Below are 24974 nucleotides of genomic sequence, written 5' to 3'. Positions count from 1 at the left end.
CCAAATCTACTTCTGAAGACTACTGAACTATGTAAAAATTATTAGTATTAATAATGTGTTGGGGGCATCACCATAATGCAGGTAGAACACATCTTGGGAAATAAGGGTTATTTAGTCAGGTTGGACTAAAATAAACCTGCTTATTTAAATTTGTATTCCATGATTTTGAAAGATTTGCCTTTTCCACAGGAATAATCACGAAATGTCAGTTGGAGAGGCAAAATAAATGGCCTTCATCGTTGCAGAAATGTTCCTTTTTACACCTCTAGATTGAATGTTTGCTATCTATTAAAAATCAAAGTGGGACACTAAACATAAATAAAGGAATGGACAAAAGTTTAAAATAGAAAGATTGCGAATGATAATTAGAACAAATATTTTCTAAGAAAGCTATTACAGGCTGAGAGGGTTTACTTTCTCTTAAGTAAAACACGAGTGAGAGGTGAACGGCACTGAGGTCATTCACCTTTTACTGGCTTGTGGTCACTCATCATGTTCCTGCACCGGAAAAAGTCAAGATGCATAACGTTATACTCTGAACATGCCAGCATTGTACTAGTGCTCCAACTATCTCTGGACAATCTCTTTATAATGGATCCATACTAGTTGTTCATTCATCTCTTTTACAAATGTTTGAGCAATATCCACCAATCATTTCTTTTCCAAAGCAAATGTCATATTTTTATTGGTGGTGACAGTAGATTCAGTGACAGAAGATTTAACAAGACCAGAGGGTCTGCAGCCATGTTAGCAGCTCTCTGAGACGGTGCTGAGGCACAGCAGAGCTTTGAGCTAACTGATGACGTCAGCATGTTTGGGAGGCTTAATGTTGAGCATATTAGAATGCTAACATTTGATAATTAGCCCGAAAGACAAACTACAGCTAAAATGATAATGGCATCACCTTGGCAGGACAAATTCAAATATCCTCCATCCTAATATACAAATATTTGTTCTAAATTATGTGGAAATATATTAAAAAATATATAATCCAGCTGTGGCGCTAGAGGAAAAGTCATGGGATCAGCAAAGTCAGAAGGAGTCATCTTCTGGGGATCGTGAATGTCTGCAAGAAATGTCATGGAAGTCTATCCAATAGTTGTTGAGCTATTTCAGTGAATCAAAGATGCGGCCCACATCAGGTGGCTAAAAAACAAATAAAGACGGCACAAGAAACTTCTGTATATTGTGCATGACTTTTATGTTCAGAGTATAAATACAGTTGTAATATATTCAGCATTTGATCACACATAATCAATCGTCATATTTGCATCCCTGACATGATTCCCACAAAAAAAGAAATCTAATATAACCCCAATTTGATGACTTATTTTCAAGATTTTGAGGAGCCTGCATTTCTCAGGCAGAATCATGTCAAAAACACATCTTGACAAATCCACACTGATTACACTGTAATCCAGTCAGTCCTCTGCAACGCTGTTTCACTGTCAAGTAAGACAGTGCATCAGTGTTTAAAATGAAGAATCACATATTTATAGTTTCTTAAATATTTATTGTTACACGACAATGAAGGTCACCCGGCGTGAACAGTTTTGTCTCAATGAAAAATAAACGCTCTTTACAAGCCTAACTATTAGCAGCACTATTTGCTTGAGATCCATTAAGCCAAGTTCAGTTAGTAACGTGTAACATCTACACATTATTACTGTTGTCTACTGGTCACTCACAAACTAACACTGTGCGTTGTATCATCTCCACTAAAATCAATTTAACACAAAGCGGCTGCTAGGAGCACAGATATGAGCATGTGTGATGACAGCAACCTACTATTTCATTACTGCCCTATAAAGTCTACCTTATCTATCTGCTTATCAGGCACAAGGACACAGTATCAAACATCCTTGAGTTTTATTGTGGTTTCATTTTGTGCTCCTACTTTCCAACCTTCAAATTAATCTAATTTTTTATGAAGACAAACTTAATCATTGGCATTAATACACAAGATTGATTAATTTAAGTTAAAAACAAATACACACGGTTGCAAAGGATTGATTATGAAAGTGAAAAAAATCTTTGGAAGAGCACAATACACATTAAAACAACTAATTAAATATATTAAAACAACAAATCACTCATTACAATAAAATCAATATCACTGAAAGACATTTCATTTAAAAAAAAATAACTAACTTACACATCGTATAGTGCAATGAAAACAGCAACTTCATTAATAATGACTGTGTTTCAAATCGTTTTAAATGGAATGAAACCATTTTCAATGAAGTTTGAAAAAAATGTGGTTCTTACATTTTATTAGACCACAGTAGAAAACTTGAAATGTAAAAAATTAATATCTTAAAATTGTTAACACAAAGCCTTTTAAATATTTTCAACTATGTAAACTAACCATCTAAACTAAATGAGACCATTTGATAACTGACTGTTGCTCTTAATAATTGCACTGTGCTTGGAGTTTAAAACAGATGAGACGTATGGCTCACACTGTTGACAGTATTATACTGTGAGTTAGTTATACACATCTCACTTTAGTGGCTACCACCGCTCTCTTTTAGTTATTAATGCTGAATTAATACTGACAACGGCTGTTTCTCTATTAGGAATGTATAATGTGATTAATTCATGTTTATAAAACACACACAATGTATTGACATGCATTGGTTCAAGATGGAAAAAGCAGTTCCAGAGTTTTTCAGATGCAATAATAACAAAACATAATTTGAATGTCTATGGCTAAAAAAAAAAGACGAAAACTGTGAATCCCCTCAGACTGGTGCAGTCTGCGAGGCCGCTGTATAGTCCCTGTTGACGTGACAACAGTCTTGTTTTGGTGCCGTTTTAGAGCACGCTGGATGAAGGATGGTCCATTTAAAGTACAAAGAAAACATGCTCAAAATGAGGGTGGAGGATGGCTCCTGTCGAGGTGCTGATGCTCCCAGTTTAAGGCATCATAGTCTACTGATGTACCTGCGACCTGCAGCAGCCAAAGTACAGATAAACATAGGAGAACAAACCAGCAAAACTCTGCAGCATCATGTTCACATACCTGCTATGGCTCACTCTCCATTGTCACAGAGACTATCCGGTCTCCGTCTGAAAGTAATAAGTGAGGACATGAGAGATGTTTCAGTTGATTTTTTAGCAGGAAAGTAAAAACAAAACGTTTGAAGTAACTACAAGGAACTTTCATTTTGTGTTGATTTTGTGTCTTATGTCTTAATAAAGATCAGCTTCTGCCACACTCCCTTAAGAAAACACCACGGGGTCAGTCATGGTTTTACTGTAGCGGGGCCAGTCATGGTTCCCGTGTCTGGTCGCCACCGCTGGAGCCGGAGCTGAAGGAATTTCTGGTGAGCCTGAATTTTGTAAATTGCTTCGTTTGAGTCTGTGGGGAATCTGACCCGATGACAAGCATTAGGAATAACTATATAAAGAAATAGCCAATATTCTTGCTGATGGTCTCGTTTATAAATGTAGCTCATACGGAGGCATCAGTATTAAATTGAGACTATTTCATAACCAGTTCAAAGTTCCTTGTATTAACTGCAACAATGGTTTGTATTACTTACTTTTAACGGTTTTTATTACTTATTTTTAATGTACTGTAGCTTTGTTTTGTGTTCCCTTCTCCCCACATATAATGTTATAATGTGTCTTTTATCCTGTACTGTTTGCTCTGTTTTATGTTTGTTATGGTCTGTCAAGGGACTACAGATGCAAATTAGCTGTAGCTTAAATCTGGTACAGTGCATCAAATGGTGACATTTATGTTTTAACTATATATATATATATATATATATATATATATATATATATATATATATATATATATATATATATAACAAATGAAAACGTTAGAAAAGGCATCAACAACAAACCATTTTTCTCTTTGCTGTCGTCCGCCGTGTGTTGAATATTGTTCCCAAGCACACAGGGGTCGGCCTTCCCATCAGCAGGGCTGTAATTAAATTTGCATTACAGGTTAAAACCCAGGAAACAGATTCAATACTTTAAGTAAAAAAAACTATACTAGCCTTTTGCCATTTTGCTGGAGAACACTCTTTGCTTGTTCAGGATCTATGTGTACCAATCTGGTTACAAAGGAATGTCCATCTCCTAGACTACATTTAAAAAAAGAGAGAATAACTGAATTAGTAAACATGTTAGCATTGGATGGATTCAGGGTGAATTGTACTTTTAGGTATTTACACCATAACGTTTTTATACTGATGATTTATACATCCACAACTACAGAGCCAAACTTAAGCAGAGTGTAGACATACAGTAGCACTGCCTGTTTATGTGCATCATTTTAACTGCTGAAGTGATTGATAGCTGCAGGTATATCAGTTAAAAATACACTCACCTTGAGAAAACAGGAAACATCCAGTACTTTGCTTGGTCTCCAAACACCTCAGCTGCATTTCGGCTAAAGCCGAGAGAAAAGCCGTTCTTCTCTCGACCATTTGTGAAGATGGGAGCCCGAAAAGCTTCTAAAAATGTATGTAAAAATACAGTCAGTCAGTGGTGACTTTTAAAATAATGTAATCAAAAGTTAAATTGCGTATTCATTTATAGCTACCTATAGTGGTCCTGTTCTTTCCCACAAGCCACAGATGGTAGCTGAGAAGTGACAGGATGCTGATAAAGAACAGGGCAGCCACGAAAAACAGAAACAAGATGTGGAATTTGGCGTGCGTGTCAGGCAGCTTTTTCTTCAGGGAAAAAAAATGTAAAAGAACAAAAATGTTAGTTTTTTTCAGTCTGCACGAACATTTCCTGTTCCCATGTCAAGTCATCTTAACAACTGTCTGCAGTGAAAGAGAACATAATATTGTAATATAATGTTGTTGCCTCACTACAATATCTATCTTAGTATCACCAAGTATTTTTTGTTATAATACAATATACTCCTTCACGGTTGGACTACATGACAAGAGCCATTGTCTCATGCAAAGCAGTATGCTGAAGAGGATCTCCTGATAAATGATCACATGACACACTTGTGGACCACAATGACAAACAGTAAACAGGTCAAAATCTTAAAATGCAATCATCCCATGCCTCACCACAGCCTGACTGTGCTGTGTGTGAGATGTTTTAATTTTATTCAATAATTAACAATGTTGTCATTAAGAAAATGTAAGTTATTTAAATATTTTTAAATGGCAACATTACTAAGTTTGAAATAAAGTTCATGTATTTTAAACCCAACGCTGCTGAATGCGTATCTTGCAAGATCACACGAGAATTGCAGGATCACATTAGGCTCGTTCGTTAGAGCTGCGCCTCAACTGGAATCCAGACGAGAGCAGGCGGCCGTTGCATGACGCGTTGTCAATAAACTCAAGTCGGGCAGTTTTAGGCTGCCTTTAAAGTATACAGAGGAAGTCACAGAAAAAATGACTTCCTGTTAGTTCCGAACTTTTGTCTACTTGTAGTTTACAGATCACGTTTTGATTTATTCATATGTGTTTGTAAATATATATTTATGTGGAAATGTGTGGGTAGCTGCATCCTTTGTTCTTTTTATGTCTGCCTGTGAAATACATTACTACTGGTTTTGATATGTGTTATATAAATACGATTTTGTATTAACAACCACACAAGATGTGTTTTAAGATTAAACATGAGACGAATAGTCAACAATCCAGCGTTAAGTATTACAACTACACATAAAATAAGGATTTTCTACAAAACGTGGTGTTTGCTGTCAGATCTAAGAGCCATCAGCTCTCTGATGTGGTGACAGCCAGGCGTTTCCCAACATGCACTGGGCCAGGCAGTCGGGGAGAGCTACTGCGGCGCCTAGCTCAAAAATCAACGGCCGGCTTGCTCTCGTGGGATTATTGTTGACCACGTGTGCATGACGTCAGAGCAAGTCAGGACCAAGTCGGACACAAATCTAACCAACATGTAGGAAAAGTTTGATTGACAGATGGTTCATCCAAACACCCACAAACTATTTTTTGTGCCTGCCTTTTTTTTCCTTTCTTTTTTACAGTTTCCAATGATGGCTTCTCAGATGGCTTCTGTGTAACAAACCATCTGACAGGTGAGGTTAGCTGAATGCTACTTATAAGTAAAATTGGCTTCAAAAGATCTGTCAACCACATCTAATAAACAGCGTACACAGCAAGCGTTCATGCACAACAGCATGGCACTTAAAACATTTTATTTTTTTTAAATAAGATGAAGTTTCTGTACTCACTGTCCAGAATTTGATGAAATACTGGATGACTGTAGAACATATGACGACACAGTAGAGTGAGGCGTAGGCCAAGAACAGCACAAAGTACTTGTAGTTTGAGAATCCAACACAGTTATTCACCCTGAATGCAAGCATGACAGAAACGTGATACAAAGTGAAATATGCGGATTGATCTACATTTTCTGTCAAAGAAAAATGATAATTTGCTGACAGAACATGATGGAATAAAAACAGGTTAAATGAGAAAAGCCTACCAGGGGCAATGATGGTCCATTTTCAGCACACACCTTGAAGAATGAAAAAAAAGGAAGACATAGATCCTATAAGTACAAATAGTAGACATGTTGATGACCCAAGTACCCAGAAGGACTTACAATGCATGAGCAAATGTAGATGTCAGAAAAGGCACGGTGTGCAATATTTTAAAAATAAATGTGAGTTTGTCTGTGTTTATGTTGTATTAAAAAACAGCAACACATTGTATTGACTTATGTCTCAACAGCAACATGTTTTCTTTTCACTTTCTTTTGGGAACATAAAATCAAAGTGAGAATCAGTTCAAACACATCTGCTCCTTCAGGGGAAGCTGTGGAAAAAAAGGGTTGTGCCTTAATTATAAAGCATCTACAATTAGAAAACACTCACATCTCACAGGTCGAGCAGTGATGGCAGCGGTCAGGTTTGATAATCTGGCAGTGGTCGCAGTATCGGACAGCTGTGTAGAGAAAATGTAATCAGAATTATAATAATACTGCTGTAACACTATTACTGTTATATGAAAGGCAGTACCATCATGGTGTATGTGAGCTAGCCGATATTTAAACAAAATATTACAGGTGTATTTTTCTACATTCACTTTTCCTTTGTTTAGAAATGTCCTGCCCTTTTAGACGGTTCCACTACAAAATGACTATCTACATCTCATTAATCCTATAAGTTGACTAAAGGTTGATAGTGTTATAGTGTCTTTTCAATTGCAACTGTGAAACTGAGGAGATGAGGTCATGATGGTTGTTAGGTAGATGAGCGAGGTGTGGCCTGTAGCAACAACGAGGTGCACCGGAGTCAAATTAACCCTCCTGATACATGCAGCTCCGTAAACACAAGACAGACGAGCCTCATCAGCATCAGCGGGGAAATATCATGGAGTACTTACTTGTATAAAGATACAAACAGTGTTGCACTTTCATTCAAAAGGGGAAGACACAATGTGGCAACACATTTATGCAATTCAATTTAAAGCAATGGTGACAACAGTAACATAGTTACATAACAGAGTTTTCCCCGGTGACTTTGAAGCATCTGATGGGAGTTAAAATAGGAAGTCAAACACAGTCAGTTCTGCAGCTGCAGTCAAAGCCTCACCTCCTCCTGCCGTGCGTGTATACACGGGTAAATTCCTCGCCACCTTCTTAAGAATCTCTTGTTGCATCTCGGCTCGCTCCTCTCTCTCGTACAGTTCCTTCTCTGCTCTGGGCAGACTGAACTATCAGGAGGAAAAATACTGGAATCAGAGAGAGCCCAACAAATACTATTCTGTACCAGACAGTTTTCTGTAAATGTATATTTACCAAATCCAAAACATGAAAATAAATCATGTTCATGGGATTGAAAAAAATATATATCTTTTTTTCTTTTCTTGGCTTACTGCTTTTGAGGGTTCGGCTGGTTTGGACCCAATAGTTTTCCAGTAGGACCATATAAACATGCCGAAGAAAATGTGAAAGATGATCAAATAGCTGACTGTTGAGAGAAGGAAAATAGTTAGATTTGCATTTACAACGGCATCTCTGACATAGTCTTTGCTATGAATGATTGAATGATGATCACGTACTTCGTTCTGCATTATTTGGTATTGTATCTGCATAAAGCAAACAAAATATATATTAGTGAGCAGTAATGAAAGTCCTAAGAATGCATGACTACACATCCCCCAACACACCACCCCTTTCTCACACCATGTGGCAGCAGCCTGGCACGGCCAGCAGTGGCCCACTCGTAACAGAGAGCTTTGTTTAAGCAGCAGGGATGTCCCTGTCCTGACCACAGCCGCTGAGTTACAGACATAACTACAGTACCGCTGATAATGCTGATAATGGTATCCTCAGTTCCAGGCTGAGATAAAACCTACTGTGGGTTGTGTGTGTGTGTGTGTGTGTGTGTGTGTGTGTGTGTGTGTGTGTGTGTGTGTGTGTGTGTGTGTGTGTGTGTGTGTGTGTGGGGAGGCAGTGCACATCACACCACGTACAATTTATGAACATGTGTGGAAAAATACCATCGATATTCATATAAGCTGATTTCAGACCTGTTCAATAGTCACATTTGTTCAAGAGATAGAAGTAGGAAATAATATCTTCTGCTGAATGATTAGTCTATTTATAGTTGAATGTCATTTGAAATCTCTTCATCTGAAACATTACACTGCCTCTATGTTTTTGGCTGCATCTACTACTATTCTATTCTATTACAAATGTTTAGGTCAAGGTGGTTTGGTAGCTGGTTTCTAAACAGTTCAACGAAAGATCCTCTCATAGAGAGTGCATAACCTATGATGCATAATTTGGGTAAATTATAGCCAACGATTTTACAGCTGGCTTCCAAGGTTTACACATTAAGCATTAACATAAAGCCTAGTTTATGGTTATTGCTAAAACAACCATTCAAAATAATAATTTACCATCATTGTCATTCGTAAAATGGCAATTTGTTGTCAATTGAGATATTTATAAACATATAAATAAAAACTCAAAATAAATGCGTGCTATTAAGGTGGCATAGCATATAGAAACGTAGGAAACAACAACAGGAAATTATAATTGAAATAGGTTTAAACCCGTGAAAATAATGTACATTGTTTAAATTGGCTTTTCAAACAGAGAGCTAGTTTTTCCCATTCATTTACAACACAGTGCATATTTAAACGGAAAGATTAAAAAAAACATCTGAGAAAGTGTTATTGATCTCATTCCAGTCCACTGACTTTTATATCGAAAGGGCATTACAGTTATCATGAAGAAGTTATTAATTATTCATTAATAAAAAGTTGTCCGATGACATTACCGGTACGCCGTCACGAAGAATAGCATGCATGTCAATGGTGAAACGAAACGATGCGATATAACATGGACACATGTAGACAGTATGCAGCCTGGTGGGGACTTTAGCGTTAAATCTCACTTCAACTAACGGAGCTTATTAAAGTTGGCAACCCTGAAACTGTCCAAACAAGCAGATATCCGCCTCGCAAACGCTAAATACTTAAAAAAAGAAAAGAAAAAAAGTGATTGTACTTACAGACGCAGAGCTCCACAACATACGCGTAATAAGACCAGCCGACAACCAGGTTTATAAACAGCACAGGTACCCAGTTCAGAGCCCGCTGACAGCACCTCAGCGCATGAGAGGGCGCCATCTTTAATCCGTGTGGGACATTAGCTTGTAGTGACGTCACGGCCGTGGATTATATATGCTCGAGCCAAACACGCTGCAAGCGCGAGACACTTGACACTGAGACCGAGGCGCTGTGGAGCATGCGCAGATGTGTTTGTATATTTCTCAAGCCGCGTGTAGTTTGACTAGCTGAGGTGATGCGCATGCGCTGCGCTCATCAGTCTGCTCTGACTTGACGACAGGGACGATACAACACAGTCAGACCTCTTGTGTTTAACTATTTTTGTTTGGCTGTGTCAATAAACTGTTAGTCAGTAAACTAAAAATAGCCTATTTTACACACAGTGTTGCCAACTTGGCAACTTTGTCTCTAAATCTGGCAACTTTCCAATTCCTTTTTTTTGTTACTGAGCTGTTACTGGCTGTAAAAGAAAAAGGTGCGGGACCAAGACAGGGATTGCAACCACTACTTTACAAACCTGTGGCTCTTGCCTCCTGAAGTACTCTAGTTTGGCACTAGATGGAGACAGAGACTGTGCAGGGGAAGTGTGTAGTTTTACGTGCTGCATGCATATGCATATACTTTAATTTATATTTTTTAAATGAAATGCTATACATATTATATTAGAGACAGTATTGGGTCTGATATATGCGGACACAACAGGGCTGTTATCTCGCGTTACAAAATCATTTTAGTAAACTGGTTATAAAAGGGCACTAAATTATGACAATTTCCATTCCGTTGCAAGATTAATTTATTATGCTGTGAATACAACACAAGACCGTCTCAGATGAACATTTCTAGATCTTTATGTTATTGTCTTTTCTAGAACAACACAATACATGTGTAATTAAATGTCGTAATACAATGTCAACATAATTGTTTGTTCAATAAATCAACATATTTGTGAATGTTGCCATTAAACGTAAAATGTTTGATAAAAAATAGTGTTAGTCAAAATATGTTAACAAAGTATTTTAAATGTATTTAACAGATTTAAATTGTGTGAGAATGTTGTGATTTTATTATTGATTTAACAACATTTTTCCCTTAAATTATAATTAAATAAAGGATCCATTTGTGTTCAGATCTATGATCATAAAATGTACACGTTTATACAAGTTTTATCATATAATTTCAGAGAAACCCGAAACATCCCTAATATATGTTTATAAGCGTGTAACCATGTAAGACATTAAATGACAGGGACATTTGGAATGATTATCACATCATGATTATTATTATTATTATTATTATTATTATTATTATTATTATTATTATTGCTCAATTACAGACTCCTATGTCATACATAGTATGTGTTATCTATTAAGCTACTAGACATATCAAATATTAACAAATTACAGAAGATGAAGCAAGCAACATTTGAATGCTAGATTTTAATTATAATATATTGTACAATAAAAGTGTATAGTATTTCCTTTTTATTTGTTTGTTTCAATTAGCAGCCTTCTTAGACACAATATCCACCAGACCAATAGCCTGTTTGAAGACCAACAAAGATGAACAAATCATGACGAGCTCATTTCCCATTGTACGTTGAGGTCGCTTTGATAGAGGATCGTGTGGCCTTTTTCGTTGAGGAGGGGGAGGAGGGAGGGGAGAGAGAGGAGGGGGATGCAGAGGCAGGTGAGGAGCCGGGAGAAACTGAGCGTCTTCTGGTGGGACTGCTGCTGGGGGAGCCTCGGGGCGACGAGTAAGGGGACAGGGCCTGGATCATACGGCCACTGCGCTCCTGAATGGCATGCTAAACAAGGACAGAAGAAAGTTTCAAAGTGTTGTAGTATTGTGATTTGTTGTTTTTGTACTCACTTTTAATTAAACTTCAGTTATTCCCCACATTACCCAGAGTGCCTTTTATCACTGCCAACAGAAAGCCCAACATGTTAAGTTTTGTCATGAACAAGGCTAATTTGCATTCTTATTTTCTGCCTGTGTTGGTGTCCTCTGCAGATTATCCTTCTATGAACAGTTTCTGATTGCACTGAAACAATGGTTGAATGGACAATATCAGATTTTTGATATTGAAGAAAACATCTGTCCATGATGATTATAAGCCAAATTGGAAAGTATCCTTTTTTTTCTAGGATTTTTAAGTGAATTTATGGATTTGCAATGGAGATGGAGACACCATCAGAAATATCACCTTTGTTGCCCATATTAAAGGACAATTTGTGGTTTCATGGTTACGTGCAGAACTTTTTTCTCTCTCCTGCCAACAACAAGGTGATGACAAGATTTAAGAAAATTATATCACTTTTATATAATTATCTATCAAAACACAATAAATGTCCCCCTAAAAAACAAACTTAATTTAATGTTAATGTGGATTCATGTAAAAGTGAACGTGCCCAGGCCCCATCTGGTCCAAAAAGCTCCAAGAAGTTGCCGATGAATTCTCGCGACTTCTCTTCCCACTTGTGGATGAGGTCTTGGCTCTTCTCTTCCACTCTGTAGACAAAGTGTTTGGACTTTTCCTCCACCGTACGGACCGTCTCTTTCATCTTGTCCACCTGTTCCTGGAGCAGGTATTTCTTCTCCTGTCAGTGAAAGACAACGCAAGTGACCAACAGTACATTTGTAAGTTTGTTCTGTATTGTTTGTTAAAAAAATATCCATATTCAGCTTTTTATTCAATTACGGTAAATAGAATTTCACTGACATTTATGTATCCAACATTCAGTTCTCGTGCTGTGTAGCCTCTTTGCAGGTTGCGTCGAACATAGATGTCATAGTCTCGGACAATACGAGTGATCAGATCAGATGTGGAGATGCCTTCTGTCCTCTCAGTGGCCACAAACATCCCTTACATTAAAACATAAATGATTGTCATTAATTCATTTGATAAGAGGAATAACAGGACTAAAAACCATTACATAAATGTGCATGTCTTTACCTGCTTCCTTGATGTGTTTATAAACATCCTCTGATCCAGCAGAGGTATAAGGGATGTCATCATGGGCCACAAAGTCAATCTGTGAGTGTAACATGTGTTCAGATTGATTGAACTCCAGATACTGTTGTGTTTGTTGTCACTGTGTGACACTGTGAGAGGCTGAGTTGCCTGTGACTGCGTGACCTTTGACCTTATGCTTCTTGAGGAACTCTGTGGAAAGGGACCAGGGAGCGTTGCGCACCACCTCGTCTACGTAACGACAGTGCCTCAGGGCATCGTAGCGTTCATCCTCGGTCATCACCGTGTAGCCCTTGAACTTGTGGGTGAGTTCGTCACTGCAGACTAGAGACACAGACAGAGTCTGAGACTAAGTATAAGTCGGAAGTGAGGACTAATCTTGAATCCCTCAACTGGGAGATTTAGACACTTTACAGGGCATCTTGTAGTACGATTCATATTCAAGTCTAACTTTCCCCTGCATCAGAGGGTGTGAGATCCATACTTTACCTCCTACTATCAGGTACGTGTTTGGGAACACATTTTTGGCCTGCATCAAGGCTCGAGCATGCCCAGAATGAAAAAGATCAAAGATACCATCAGCATAGACTCTCACCGGACGATGAGCTACAAGATAAGAAATATGAAAACATAATGTAATACTTAGAGATTTACTGATGTGGCATTTTAAAGCTGATGCCAGAAAGGGATCAGCCATAAAATACCTAAACACTTTTAATCTGTTTAGTCGAATAGCGTAATGAAACCAACTCTAATCAGCCAAATAATTGGCAGCAAAACAATATTATACTGAGGCTTAAATCACTTTTTACAGCTGATATCAGCTGATACCAACATGTTGAAACATCTGCAGTGAGTCATTTTCCAACTAGTCTTCTCGTATTAATGTGTGGGACTGACTGGCAGTTTCATGGCATTAATTAGCAAAGGAAGCAAAAACTATTGAGAAATGTTACCTGGTGTGCCTCTTCGCGCTTGGGCAATGCTTAACTTTTCATGGGGGATCTCTGATTCACAACCTGTAGCCTTTGCAAAAGCAGCTGGCTCCCGCAGAGCCTGAATACAGAGGGGGAACAAAATACGGGAAATTAGATTTAATGCTATATTTTTCCAATTCATCCCTCTTCTACGCCACTTATCCTGTTCTACTGATCTCATCGTGAATTAACTGACAGAAAAAGTACAGTCTAAACAAGCTGCCATTATATACACATATGCATATTCATATTTGTATTCACTTCTCAGAGTGTTCGGAAAGTTTCCAGTTTGTCATGTATTTAGAGAGTGAGAGGAAACAGGTGTAACTGGGAGTCTACCATTCAAAAACAAAACAGTGCAGGTAAACAGTGTCCAGCAACAGTGTTACTGCTGAATTTAGAATCCAAGCACTTCAATATTAACAGTGCTGTTTTGGTTTATTTCAATAAAACTAAGTACTATAACTTTGCAGGTTTTCCACCATAGATCTGTTTTAAAAATATATCATCAATGCCAGATAAGCTTTGATGATAGCTTCCAGAAAGATGTGAATAATCACTCTTAAGTAACTCTTAAGTGTCTCCATATGGCATGGACTTTGTGTTGTGCGTAGATACATTCAATATACTCAGCTTTCTTTATCTGCCGTGTTAGGTACTTTGAACTCTGATTCTGCTCAAATGCTACTCCTTCCTGTGTTTACCTATACAATTGTTTATTTTACCTGCTTAAAACCTTTGAAATTATCATCTTATTAAACTTAATAATTTTAGCCCTCCATTCTTTGTGTATATTTGTCCCTTAGTCCCTATATTTAGCCCTCATTTCCCATTTTACTCCCTCAAGTAAGACATAAACATACATGCAGGTTTCCACAAAAATTAGATATTAATGTGCACCGTATGTACTTATATTCTATGAGTCCCAATTTGTGATATACTTACAGCAATGAAAACTGATTATATGAATCATAATATATGATTTTACGATTTTTTTATTTTATTTTAATCTTACCAAACAAGTGCTTACTTAATATAATTTGAGAATAATCATGTATTGCTGCACTATATTAACGACATAAACATGAGTCATGGCGACATTGTCCCACCCAGCTAATCAGTTAACTCTCCACTCACAGGCACAAGTGAAATAAGCACAGAGGAAAAGTTTGCTAGTGTAATATTTAAAGACTCTCACATGAACGATACAAACCTGACTGATACATGCACTTAAACCTATGTTCTAATTGTGTCTTCGCCAAGTAACGTCCAAACATTTAACACAAACAGAATCTCCTTTCCAGGACTTAAAGTTCTCATTTGATTATTATTTGAAGTGTATGAATAAACATGTCATATTGACAGGACAGGATTTACCTTGTGAGGGCCTCCTCTCTGCCTCTGTGGGGCTTGTTGCTGCTGCACGTTGCTGCCTCGGCCTCGTCTCCTTCCAGCCATCCCGGATGTTCTGCTTCCTTGACTTCTAACCACGCCACCAATGCACCCACCTGCCGCTCCTCTCTGCTGGCCTGACTAGTGCACACGGGATGTCTAAGCATGTGTGTGGTTTCATGTATACTTCCCATCGGCCTCCCTAATGACGGGAGAATGTGGAGAGCAAAGTTCAAGCCACTCTGGTAAACGTATTCAGAAAGGCAGATTGCACTTCTCTTTCTTGATGGCACTATAACGGAGGTTTGTAGCAACAGGATAGTGTACGCAATGTGACACTATTAGTAAAATATATAAACTGTTCAGCTGGAGGTGGATGTGACGAATGCTCGTGTTGTGGAATATTTCTCAAATTTTCTTCCAGGTTGTGACACGTTTAGAGAATAGAGGCTGCTAAAAATGTAACGTTTCGTGCAGAGGAATGCAAGTTAACTATAACTGTGGGTATGAGCCCAGAGCTTTAACGTTGGCAGCCTTTGGGACCAAACACAGAAGGACAAATACAGTTTAGCTACATCTTGAAATCCATGACATGCTGCCCTGTACATTATGATATAAAAACACTAGATATGAATAAAAACACTTTAGTCAGTTAGTTCACTTCTTTAGTTGAGATTCTGTTTTCCGCTGGCACCTTCTGACATTTGTGGCTTCATCTCCCTCTCAAGATAAACTATTATAAATTTGACAAAAACATTTTGGGGGATTAGGACCTGTCCTCTAGAAGTAGTAGAAGTTTTCTTCAGCAAGAAAAAAGTACATAGCCTTCACTTTTTTCAAGTCCCTTTTACGTTGGAGAAAGTTGGTAGTTCCAGAGAGAAAATAAAGATTTAGTCAACATCAAAGACCCAAGGAACAAGAGATACCATAAATCCTCACTTTTGTTTCTACCAATTTGTTTGTAAAGTTAAAAGAATATTAAAAAACATATGACATACACACATACACACATAAGACATATAAATAGACATGCATTCATTTCAAGTAAAGAAAAGAAAAGATTGAGCAGCAGAGGTGGGAAGCTTAAATATAGCTTATATGACTTCTAAAAAGTCACGGCAAGATACACATTGAATAATGACGGATAGAAATGCTATTCCAAAATCCAAACCTCTAAAATGTTCATGACCGGGACAATAAATTGTGTAAGAATTTCTTTGCAGTGGAATGTGGTAACATTTTGAGATCAAATTACAGAGTAGGATTTGTTGTCTGTCAGTGGAGTTTCTCCTGTCTCCAGAGAAAGCCTGACTGGTAATTCTGGAGTTTCTGAAGAAAATGCCCACAATATGTTTCACTTGCCATCTAATTCCTTGCTCATGGACAAGGATGGACACAATAAACTGAGATTAAGTTGTTTTTACAGATTCAAATGATCAACAGAGACACATGAAACCGTCTCATAACCGGTTTGAGTACACAGGACCAGGAGTGACTTCACAGGAATCTTTCACCTGTGAACACAATGACCTAGGGCAAGGGGTGTGGTTATACTCGTGAGAGCATGCAGGGCGGGAGTATTGCTCTGCTATACCTCCTCTCACTTCCTGAAGTGAACACTGCCCAAATATGTGGAGGTACAAACAGAGGAGGACCTGTAATGTCCTGAACCTTTAACCAGAACAGGAAATATTATCCTACGGCAAAGGTAAGACGCTGATAAGAATGACATGTTATGCTTTAAGGTTGTTGTCAAATTTGTTGAGTTGAATCTAAGGCTGGCACTGAATACTCAGTAAACATGAGGCTTTACTGTGGCAGAAGAAAGACCTGATTTCAGTTCCGCTCACAATATCATTGGTTGAGATTAATCACTGTAGGTGGGACTAGAACATCTGATTTTTATTTTTTATTTTATGGCACTAACAATATATATATATTTTTTTCACTCAATCATACCATTGGGCGGTAAGTAGATGATCAACTAACCACATCTAACCTCTTTCCTAGAGTAAGATTGGCATTCAGAGAAAAAAAAAATAAAACTACTTTCTGTGGTGAAAAATACAGAGAGCCACCTGAAGGGGTTGGACAGTGTTCTCCCTGTGCTGGTGCCTGGTATGTATTTTCTGTTGCTTATACTATGGGCCAAATAATGTCTGACCGGTGGATTGTTATGTATTTTTATGGTCTGACTGAGAACTCTGTCTACAGATCATTTACATGTGTTGGTCTAAAGCATGTTCCTGTGGCAATATCTGACCCTGCTCCTGCCGATAACTGTTCAAATATGCAAAGGTAAAGCCCAAAGCTAACACTTTGAAATGTAAATGTATGTGCACAAACACACAGCTGCTTCTGTCAATAATTGTAAAGAAACTGTACTCCATAAGTAACACTTGAGGAACGAAAATTGCTTAGAAAAAACAACACATTTGAGCAAATGGCCGCTACTGTGGTTTGCCGAGGCCAATGGCACTGTACAAACATAAACATGTCTCTCAGCTGATCCACGTGCAGCCATGCCATGACGATTTAAGTGCACATGGAAAGCCACATCTATTTTGTAACAGTTGCTGAGAACAGCTGATGGCTTTTCTTAAAGGTGAAGCTTCTTCCATCTCAGTAGAAAATACATTTGAGTGCTGTTTTTGATTAAATATTCAAATGTTTAAGCAAGAAAAGAAACAATATATACATACATACTGTAAACCAAAAACACATCCTGTTTAAACACACTTCATTATTTCATCTACTTAGATTGCTTTTTTTTAACATTGGTTGTTTTGTTCAGTTATCAGTTTGATAATTGTTATCAGATTGTGTAACGCCACTGAACGAAGCCACTGCTTTTCACTATATTTTAGTTGGTTTGTTATACTTAATTGTGAGAATTTGAGCACAGTCTAGTGCTAACTACAAACCACTACGCCATGTGATTGAATGAGGTTAATCATACGGTTTGTCATAACCACATCTTGTGCTATTCCAAGGCTCTATGACGAGATGTGTCAGTGATCTCCTTGATTTCAATTGTCTGCATTTTGCGTATGGGTCCCAAAAACCTAACAAGATGTTTTACAAGTGTGTCAGTTCCACACATACATCTCAGTGTTGCTTCCCAGTTGAACTTGTTCCTGACGTGTCTGTCTGGTGGGCGAAGCTGCCTTCAGTTGCAACCGTGTGCCACATTTAACACTCACGCCCTGAGTCATATATGGGACTATGTCAGTGATAATGCCAGGAACTTTGGATGATAAGTCCCTAAAAATGTAAAAGGTTTCGGGTAAAGGTCAAAATGATCATTTCTCATGTATTCTTTTTTGTTGTCATCCTCCCCTAACCAACTACACCTTTCTCTGCCCCTTCTGTTTTTCTCACCATCACTTCTAGCTCAAATATGTGAAGAATATACAGATCTAGATCTCAGTCATGCGATCATTGGAACCAGCCTCAAGATCAGGTTGTTGGCATACACGAGGGATAATGACACCTGTGGCACACTGGTGTCCCACACCAACCTGTCCGCAAATCCCCACCTTAACTGGTCCAGACCGACCACCTTCGTCATTCATGGGTATCGGCCTACTGGATCTCCACCAATATGGCTGGTGAAGATCACAAAGCTGCTGCTGGCCAGGACAGACATCAACGTCATAGTGGTGGACTGGAACCGCGGAGCTGCTAATGTCAATTATTTCAAGACAGTGGAGAACACGCACAAGGCAGCCGACAATCTCACCGCGTTCATTAAAATGATGCAGGTATTTGATTTGACATCCTCTGCGACCATCTGATGTGCTGTGTGTCACAAGACTAATGGCCAATCTTTTTAGGAGCACGGCGCCTCTCTGAGCTCCATCCACATGATCGGAGTCAGCCTCGGGGCTCATATATCTGGCTTCGTAGGCGCCAACCTGAATGGGTCAATTGGAAGAATTACAGGTCAGACTTTGCCCTTTCAAACTGAGATTTCTCTCTCACGACAATCCTCAAACCAACCCCTCCGATATAGGAAAGGGAAAATGTGCCATAGTTCATTGTCAAACAGCACAATAATGATAGTGATAATAATTCAAATTTCAAGAGATCTTGAAATTAACTGTGAAAACTCATTCTGAGCTATATGTCACTATTAGGAAGTGATTTGTGTCATAATCAGCCTGTAGTGCTTAAAGGTTTAACTTAACAAGATATTCAGATGTATTGTCTAAAGACATGTCTCTATATCTCACTGGAAATACTTGCGGTGATTGTGTCTTACAATAATATTTAGACAAATAGTAATTGGACAAATATACTTGGTAAGATTTTGCATTTATCATAGTTGACATCTACATCACTAGAATAATTACTGCACATATTGCCACCACAAAACTTAAGTTATCTTCTGCATCAGGTAATAAACATTATAATTGTGGGGACTTGGCTGAGGCGCTTATCAAGGGTATTTCCTTATAATTGTGACACTCAAATGAACTTTAATTCTTAAATTGCTAACATAACAACTAGGAACACAGAGTGGCAAAGTCCTTGCTGACAAAGAGTTTGCCAGATGTTGGGGAGTATATGAAGTTTGAGATGTTGAGTTCCATCTATATATCATCGATCAGATTCTGTCCATCTGGGCAGGGGTCACCGTGAAAAACTCTCCACAGTTTTGATGAATCCAACAGAAATCCCTGTGGGGAGATTATCCTCTCTACAGTGTCAGTGACCACAGATATCCACGTCACCACGTCTGGAGTTCAGTCATATAGCCATAAATCAGATATGATGGTATAAAATTACTTCTGTGTGGGAAAAGTAATAAAAGGTGTTTGTAAAAGAGCAATACTCATTTGTCAGAAGTAAAGGGCCTTAATCTAAGTGTTGCTTAAATTAGTACATTAAGGCCCACGCATGCTTTTTCTAGATCCCATCAACTGGGATGGGAATGCTGGGATTGAGAATAAACGTGAATGCTGAGATCTGCTGTTGTGATGTTTGCAGCTCTGGATCCAGCTGGGCCTCAGTTCACTGGCACTCCTCCAGAGGACCGCCTGGACCCCACAGACGCCCAGTTTGTAGATGTCCTGCACACAGATATGGATGGTCAATTAAACTGAAATACTGTATCATATGTTCACTCAGTTCTTTGCAATCGTTTTGAATTTGTAATATAATCAATACTATTAATATTGTCATGACTTACACAGCCCTGGGCTTCAGAGAACCTCTGGGTCACATTGATTTCTATGCTAATGGCGGAGCGGACCAACCCGGCTGCCCGAAGACCATCTTTTCTGGTAAGGTCTGTGAAATAATGGTTAAAGTTGGATTTATAATCAGACACACAAGGATGTGTAGCATATTAAATTGAACAATGCTGTACGGTAACAACTCTGACTTACCCTTATGCAGGAGGATCCTATTTTAAATGTGACCACCAGAGATCAGTGTTGCTCTTCCTCGACTCTCTGAACGAGACGTGTGTCAGCACAGCCTACCCCTGCGCCTCCTACAAGGCCTTTCTGGATGGTGACTGCTTGAGCTGTGACCGCTTTGGTGCTGCTGGATGTCCTGTCTTTGGTTGGTGCTTTAATTGTCTCTACACATGAACAACACTGTTAGTTGAATAATTCAATGAGACATAAAAACAAATGAATGTGATGGTCTTTCTAAATGGATGTGACCTGATGCAGCTGTTTCACTCACATCCAGGTTACGATGTGACAGAGTGGAGAGATGTCTTGGTGAGGCTGGGCCAAACCAAAACCTTCTTCACCACAAATACAGAGTCTCCGTTCTGCAGTAAGTAACAGAACACAAATAATCATAATCATAATGCTGCAACTTCAAAAATTCACTTCAGTATATCCATATATAGTATTAATGTTTAGGTGATTCAAATGGTTAAAGTTGGAAATGTTGAAGACTTCTCTAAAAGCAGAACCTGGTCAGGGATTTAAAGAAAAAAGTAAATAAAATGCAATAAAAGGCAAGCTAACATACATCTGTTCTGTCTGAGATCCCTTCGTCACTAAAAAGAGTTCATCAAATCTAGCCGGTATTTTGAAAAGTTCAAGTCTAAAATAAAAGCATCTCTGGGAAGTGAGGTAGTTTTGGAAGCTCACACTGCAAATGCCTCAAATTAACTTCAGATAATTTCATTAGAAAGGGATCTATTCGTGGCCTTAGAGAATGAATGATGTTTCAAATGTTCACGTGGGCCCCTGACTATTGCTTTAACACACGCACATGCACACACACACACACACACACACACACACACACACACACACACACACACACACACACACGCACACACACACTTGTATGTACTTCATCGTCTCTTCACATTGGAAATGCAGCATCAGTTCAGTTCAGACATAATCAAAAAACTTCTTTTCCTTAAATGAAAGCAAATATGTCCCACGTTAATGGCATTCAACTCTATTTGAACAGCTGCGCCTGCAACCACTCGTGGCTACATGTTAATGAGTATAAAATAAATTATTACATTACAATTATATTACAATTATTATTATTACAATTTCATCTGACAATATATTTAATTCATGCGTGATTTGAGCCAAAAAGGTCATAAATGTTCTGCGATCTGCGAAGTGTATGTATGTGTATATATGTGTGTGTGTGTATATACATATATATATATATATATATATATATATATATATATATATATATATGTGTATATATATATATATATATATATATATATATATATATATATATATATGTGTATATATATATATACACTACAGTAGTACATTATGCTTTTTAAAGATATTTTTTAATGTATACAAAATGTTTTAAAATGGTGGATATCTTATTTTTTAATTTGTGAATCTCTCAGGGACAAACTACAGGATGGAGGTGATGATTTGGAACGAGGATGTACGTTTCGGATACATCACAGTTAAACTTCACGGTAACGATAAAGAAGCAGAGGCGACCATTGACCAGTAAGTCTTCACTTTATTTATCATTAATTCTGTAGAAAATAATCCGGCATGACTTCCTGTTACTGCTTTCTCTTAGTAATATCTCTTTCTTTTCTTTCCTTCAGTAAAGCATCAGAGTTCAAGAAGTACACAGAGACCAAGTTGTTGGCCCAGTTTGACAAAGACATTCAGTCAGTGAAAAAAGTGTCTCTCAAATTCTCCACTGGGAATGTATTGAAGGCCAAATATAAGCTCCGTGTTCTCCGGATCCGTCTCAGACATCTGGAACGCGAGGAGAGGTATGCAACACAAGGCTTATTAAAAATGTGTAATATTTTTCAGAAATATTATCCATTGGAAAGTGAATTTTAAGTGTTTTCACTAATGTTGACTCTGTCCTTCATAGGCCTCTCTGTCGATATGACATCCTCCTGCAGCAGGGCAAAGAGGTCACCGTTAAGCCAATTCACTGTGAAGAGTCCAACTTCTGAGACAAAATTCAACACTACGTCAAACATGTCAAACTTTGCTCGTACTGGTGGAGATTCAGCTGACTGTTCAGTCCCTCCAGGACTGTAGAGGAAAACCATAAGGACTGCAACGACAGCGTATCCAAGAAACTAACCTAGCTGCACTCTTTTTGGATCTATGAATTAAATGTGATTTACTATATTATGTACATTTGTTTTTAAGAGAAAATATATGTTTATTTTTAAGAAACATTTTGCCCAAAGAAGGTTATTTATTTGCATTTCATCTGTAGGGCGAATTGGACTTTTGACTTGTGATTTATGATGACACGTTATCTCAGTAATGGACCTTGTGACTGCAATAACTAAAGCGACCCTGGTTTTAAAATACATTACTTAACTAATACTGATTAATGAAGTTATTTTTAAGTTATACTGAGTCTCCAGTTTGATTCTGGAAATCACACCAGCAATGTAATTTATGATCAGGGTGTAATTTAGTAAGACTGAGAGAAACAAACAAATTGCAGATTATTTTGTAGAATCACACATTTCTCATTAAGAGTGAAAACATTACAAGTATGAACAATTATTGCCATCAAACAGTTGATCCCTGACTTTCTTTCCATAAACTGTACTTCACTTCTCGAGGACGTTTCCTCAATCCCATATAACATCATTACTAATATGTATTTGTGTAAATGGAGCATTCTTGATCATTAATAAAATCTCAAGTCGATAGCGGGACATGTTTAATGGATTCACCGTCCTCCTACAGAGTGACAACTGATGAATTCACTGACAGCTTGGTCAATACATATTTTTTCTACAAATTCTAAAAATTTACATTTTTGGAAATGAAATGCACCTGAAACACGAAAGAAGCTTAATGCTTGTGCTTCCACATCACATTATTATATACTAATGACAGCTGATCAACTGCTGACTCTCGATGTTATATCCTCCTCTCCGTTTCACTGTCAAATGGTTTCCACACAGTTGGATAACGGACAAACGATTGAAAACCAATTAAACCGTGATAATGTATGATATATATTAATTCCAACAGTCACAGGAGACAAAAAAAACATCACATTTTTCTCTTCATTAAACATCAAGACAATTTAGACAATATTTCCCCCACTCCAGGATTCTTCAGATGCTAGTTATTAAGAGTCCATCTTCAGAGATATCAGAGAAAACAGGACAATCTATGGCTCATTTCCAGAGATAGCAGCCAACAGATACTCTCGTCTGCTCCCACTGTCATTAAAACATTCAGCCCTGTTGGCCGACCCATTCACCACTCCAGAAAATTACCACCCAGGCAAAAATGTCTAAAAAAATACAATCAAAAAGGAGCACGGATGATTTTTCTAAAACTTAGAAAAATATAATTGTTCAGATAAGTTTACAACAGGACCTTTAAACGTGTATTTGATAACGGGGAAGTTCTCCACTCCACTCATTTAGACATATGCTTCTTCATACGTTGAATCTCCATCTAAAACAAAACAACAAATACCAAACAATGAGTACAATGGCAACAAAAACAAGTCTAATACTGTCACCTTTAAAGGTGCCAACAGCTACACTGTTTTAAATATATGATGTAAAATAACAAAGGGAGCATTGAAGAACAAAATAACATTCTCTTGAATTCCTTAGTTTCTTCTCGCAGTACCTGCAGAGTCAAGCGAATCCGTTTCTCCTCATCGAGCTCATTCATCAGCAGATGGATTTCTTTACTGGAGCACAAGATTTAGTCAGATTAGTGCAGAAGGCAGCGATGCATTGAAGGCTGGGCAGGTAATAAAACAGAGATTACATTTTTTTTATAAACATACTTGTGCTGACTCTTCATCAGCTCAAACTGGTCCCTCAGGTCCCTCAGCTCCGTCTGCAGTTGTTGCAGGTTCGGTGTATTTCTGCTTGGCTGGGGGTCGGATGTGAGGCCTGGAGGAGCCGCCAGATGTAGCACAGCAGAGAGAGCCTTTGGCAGCAGGGAGCTGAAGGACTGCATGGCCACACCTTTGGGTGCTGCTGCCTGTGGAGAATAACCCAACATTACTGATGCATTACTGCTACATAACAAAAGGCCGAAATATTAAGTTGTATTTTAAAGTGCGTAAAGACTGAACATTTTCTTTTACACTAACAGGCATGGCAGACCCATGTTGTCGTGTTTCCTGAGCGTTTTCTTGAGGTGTTACAGAATCTGGCTCTTCACTCCGGTTTTCTTTTCTCTCCTCCTCCATCATAAGTGTCACCTGTAAGTGAAGTAACCTGATAAGTAAAAGACATTTAATGGGTACTTCACCCAATGTGTTAAAACATTTTTTTAGTTTCAATCCAATTGATGGTGGACCCGCTGCATTTTGGGGGTTTTAATTCAACACAATCACACAATTTTATGTTAAAATACTGAACAGATTCAGCCCAATTGCAAGCAATATAAACAGCATATATGGTTAATATGTGTCCTTTACCTTTCTTTGATCACATCTATGAATTAATATGCTACTCGCTTTTTTTAATTTTATTTATAAAATGTAATAAAATGTAATCAAGATATGAGTGATGCTCTGGCCGCAGATTCTCCCATCCCTGTGGTATATTCATGAGTACCACATTCTGGCCTTTCTTTGGCACATATGATACACAAACTTGGAAGA

The 24974-nt window shown here is 38.0% G+C and overlaps 4 protein-coding genes across 4 annotated transcripts; 1 reads left to right on the top strand and 3 right to left on the bottom strand.

Annotated features, from left to right (window-relative positions):
- Positions 1-3028: 3028 nt before the first annotated feature.
- LOC306753911 (palmitoyltransferase ZDHHC20-A-like) lies at positions 3029-9602 on the bottom strand (the record flags this gene model as incomplete). The annotated part of the gene is made up of 12 exons (XM_079237825.1): positions 3029-3072; positions 3858-3937; positions 4014-4100; positions 4346-4472; positions 4562-4694; positions 6191-6311; positions 6445-6477; positions 6836-6905; positions 7556-7676; positions 7839-7933; positions 8025-8051; positions 9485-9602. 12 exons carry the CDS (start codon positions 9600-9602, stop codon positions 3029-3031), a joined length of 1056 nt encoding a protein of 351 aa, XP_079093951.1.
- A 1519-nt stretch (positions 9603-11121) lies between these two features.
- LOC306753910 (choline-phosphate cytidylyltransferase B-like) lies at positions 11122-14948 on the bottom strand (the record flags this gene model as incomplete). Its single annotated transcript, XM_079237824.1, has 8 exons — positions 11122-11346; positions 11951-12139; positions 12262-12404; positions 12496-12574; positions 12686-12837; positions 13003-13119; positions 13470-13569; positions 14868-14948. 8 exons carry the CDS (start codon positions 14946-14948, stop codon positions 11122-11124), a joined length of 1086 nt encoding a protein of 361 aa, XP_079093950.1.
- Positions 14949-16508: 1560 nt separating this feature from the next.
- On the top strand, positions 16509-23027 carry lipia (lipase, member Ia). The gene is made up of 12 exons (XM_079237259.1): positions 16509-16590; positions 16893-17000; positions 17097-17180; positions 18276-18646; positions 18719-18827; positions 19875-19976; positions 20081-20170; positions 20286-20453; positions 20586-20675; positions 21742-21850; positions 21955-22128; positions 22236-23027. The coding sequence occupies exons 3-12, from the start codon at positions 17123-17125 to the stop codon at positions 22318-22320; spliced, it is 1356 nt and encodes a 451-aa protein (XP_079093385.1). The 5' UTR covers positions 16509-16590; positions 16893-17000; positions 17097-17122; the 3' UTR covers positions 22321-23027.
- On the bottom strand, positions 23028-24541 carry LOC306753396 (SH3 domain-containing kinase-binding protein 1). The gene is made up of 4 exons (XM_079237265.1): positions 24459-24541; positions 24147-24346; positions 23984-24047; positions 23028-23803 (listed from the first exon to the last, which is right to left on the bottom strand). The coding sequence occupies exons 1-4, from the start codon at positions 24462-24464 to the stop codon at positions 23765-23767; spliced, it is 309 nt and encodes a 102-aa protein (XP_079093391.1). The 5' UTR covers positions 24465-24541; the 3' UTR covers positions 23028-23764.
- Positions 24542-24974: the final 433 nt, after the last annotated feature.

Source organism: Taurulus bubalis (genome assembly GCF_910589615.1).
Source record: "Taurulus bubalis genome assembly, chromosome: 2".
Taxonomy (NCBI): domain Eukaryota; kingdom Metazoa; phylum Chordata; class Actinopteri; order Perciformes; family Cottidae; genus Taurulus; species Taurulus bubalis.
Note: the sequence above shows the minus strand (reverse complement) of the source record. Positions and strands in the feature narration are given on the sequence as shown.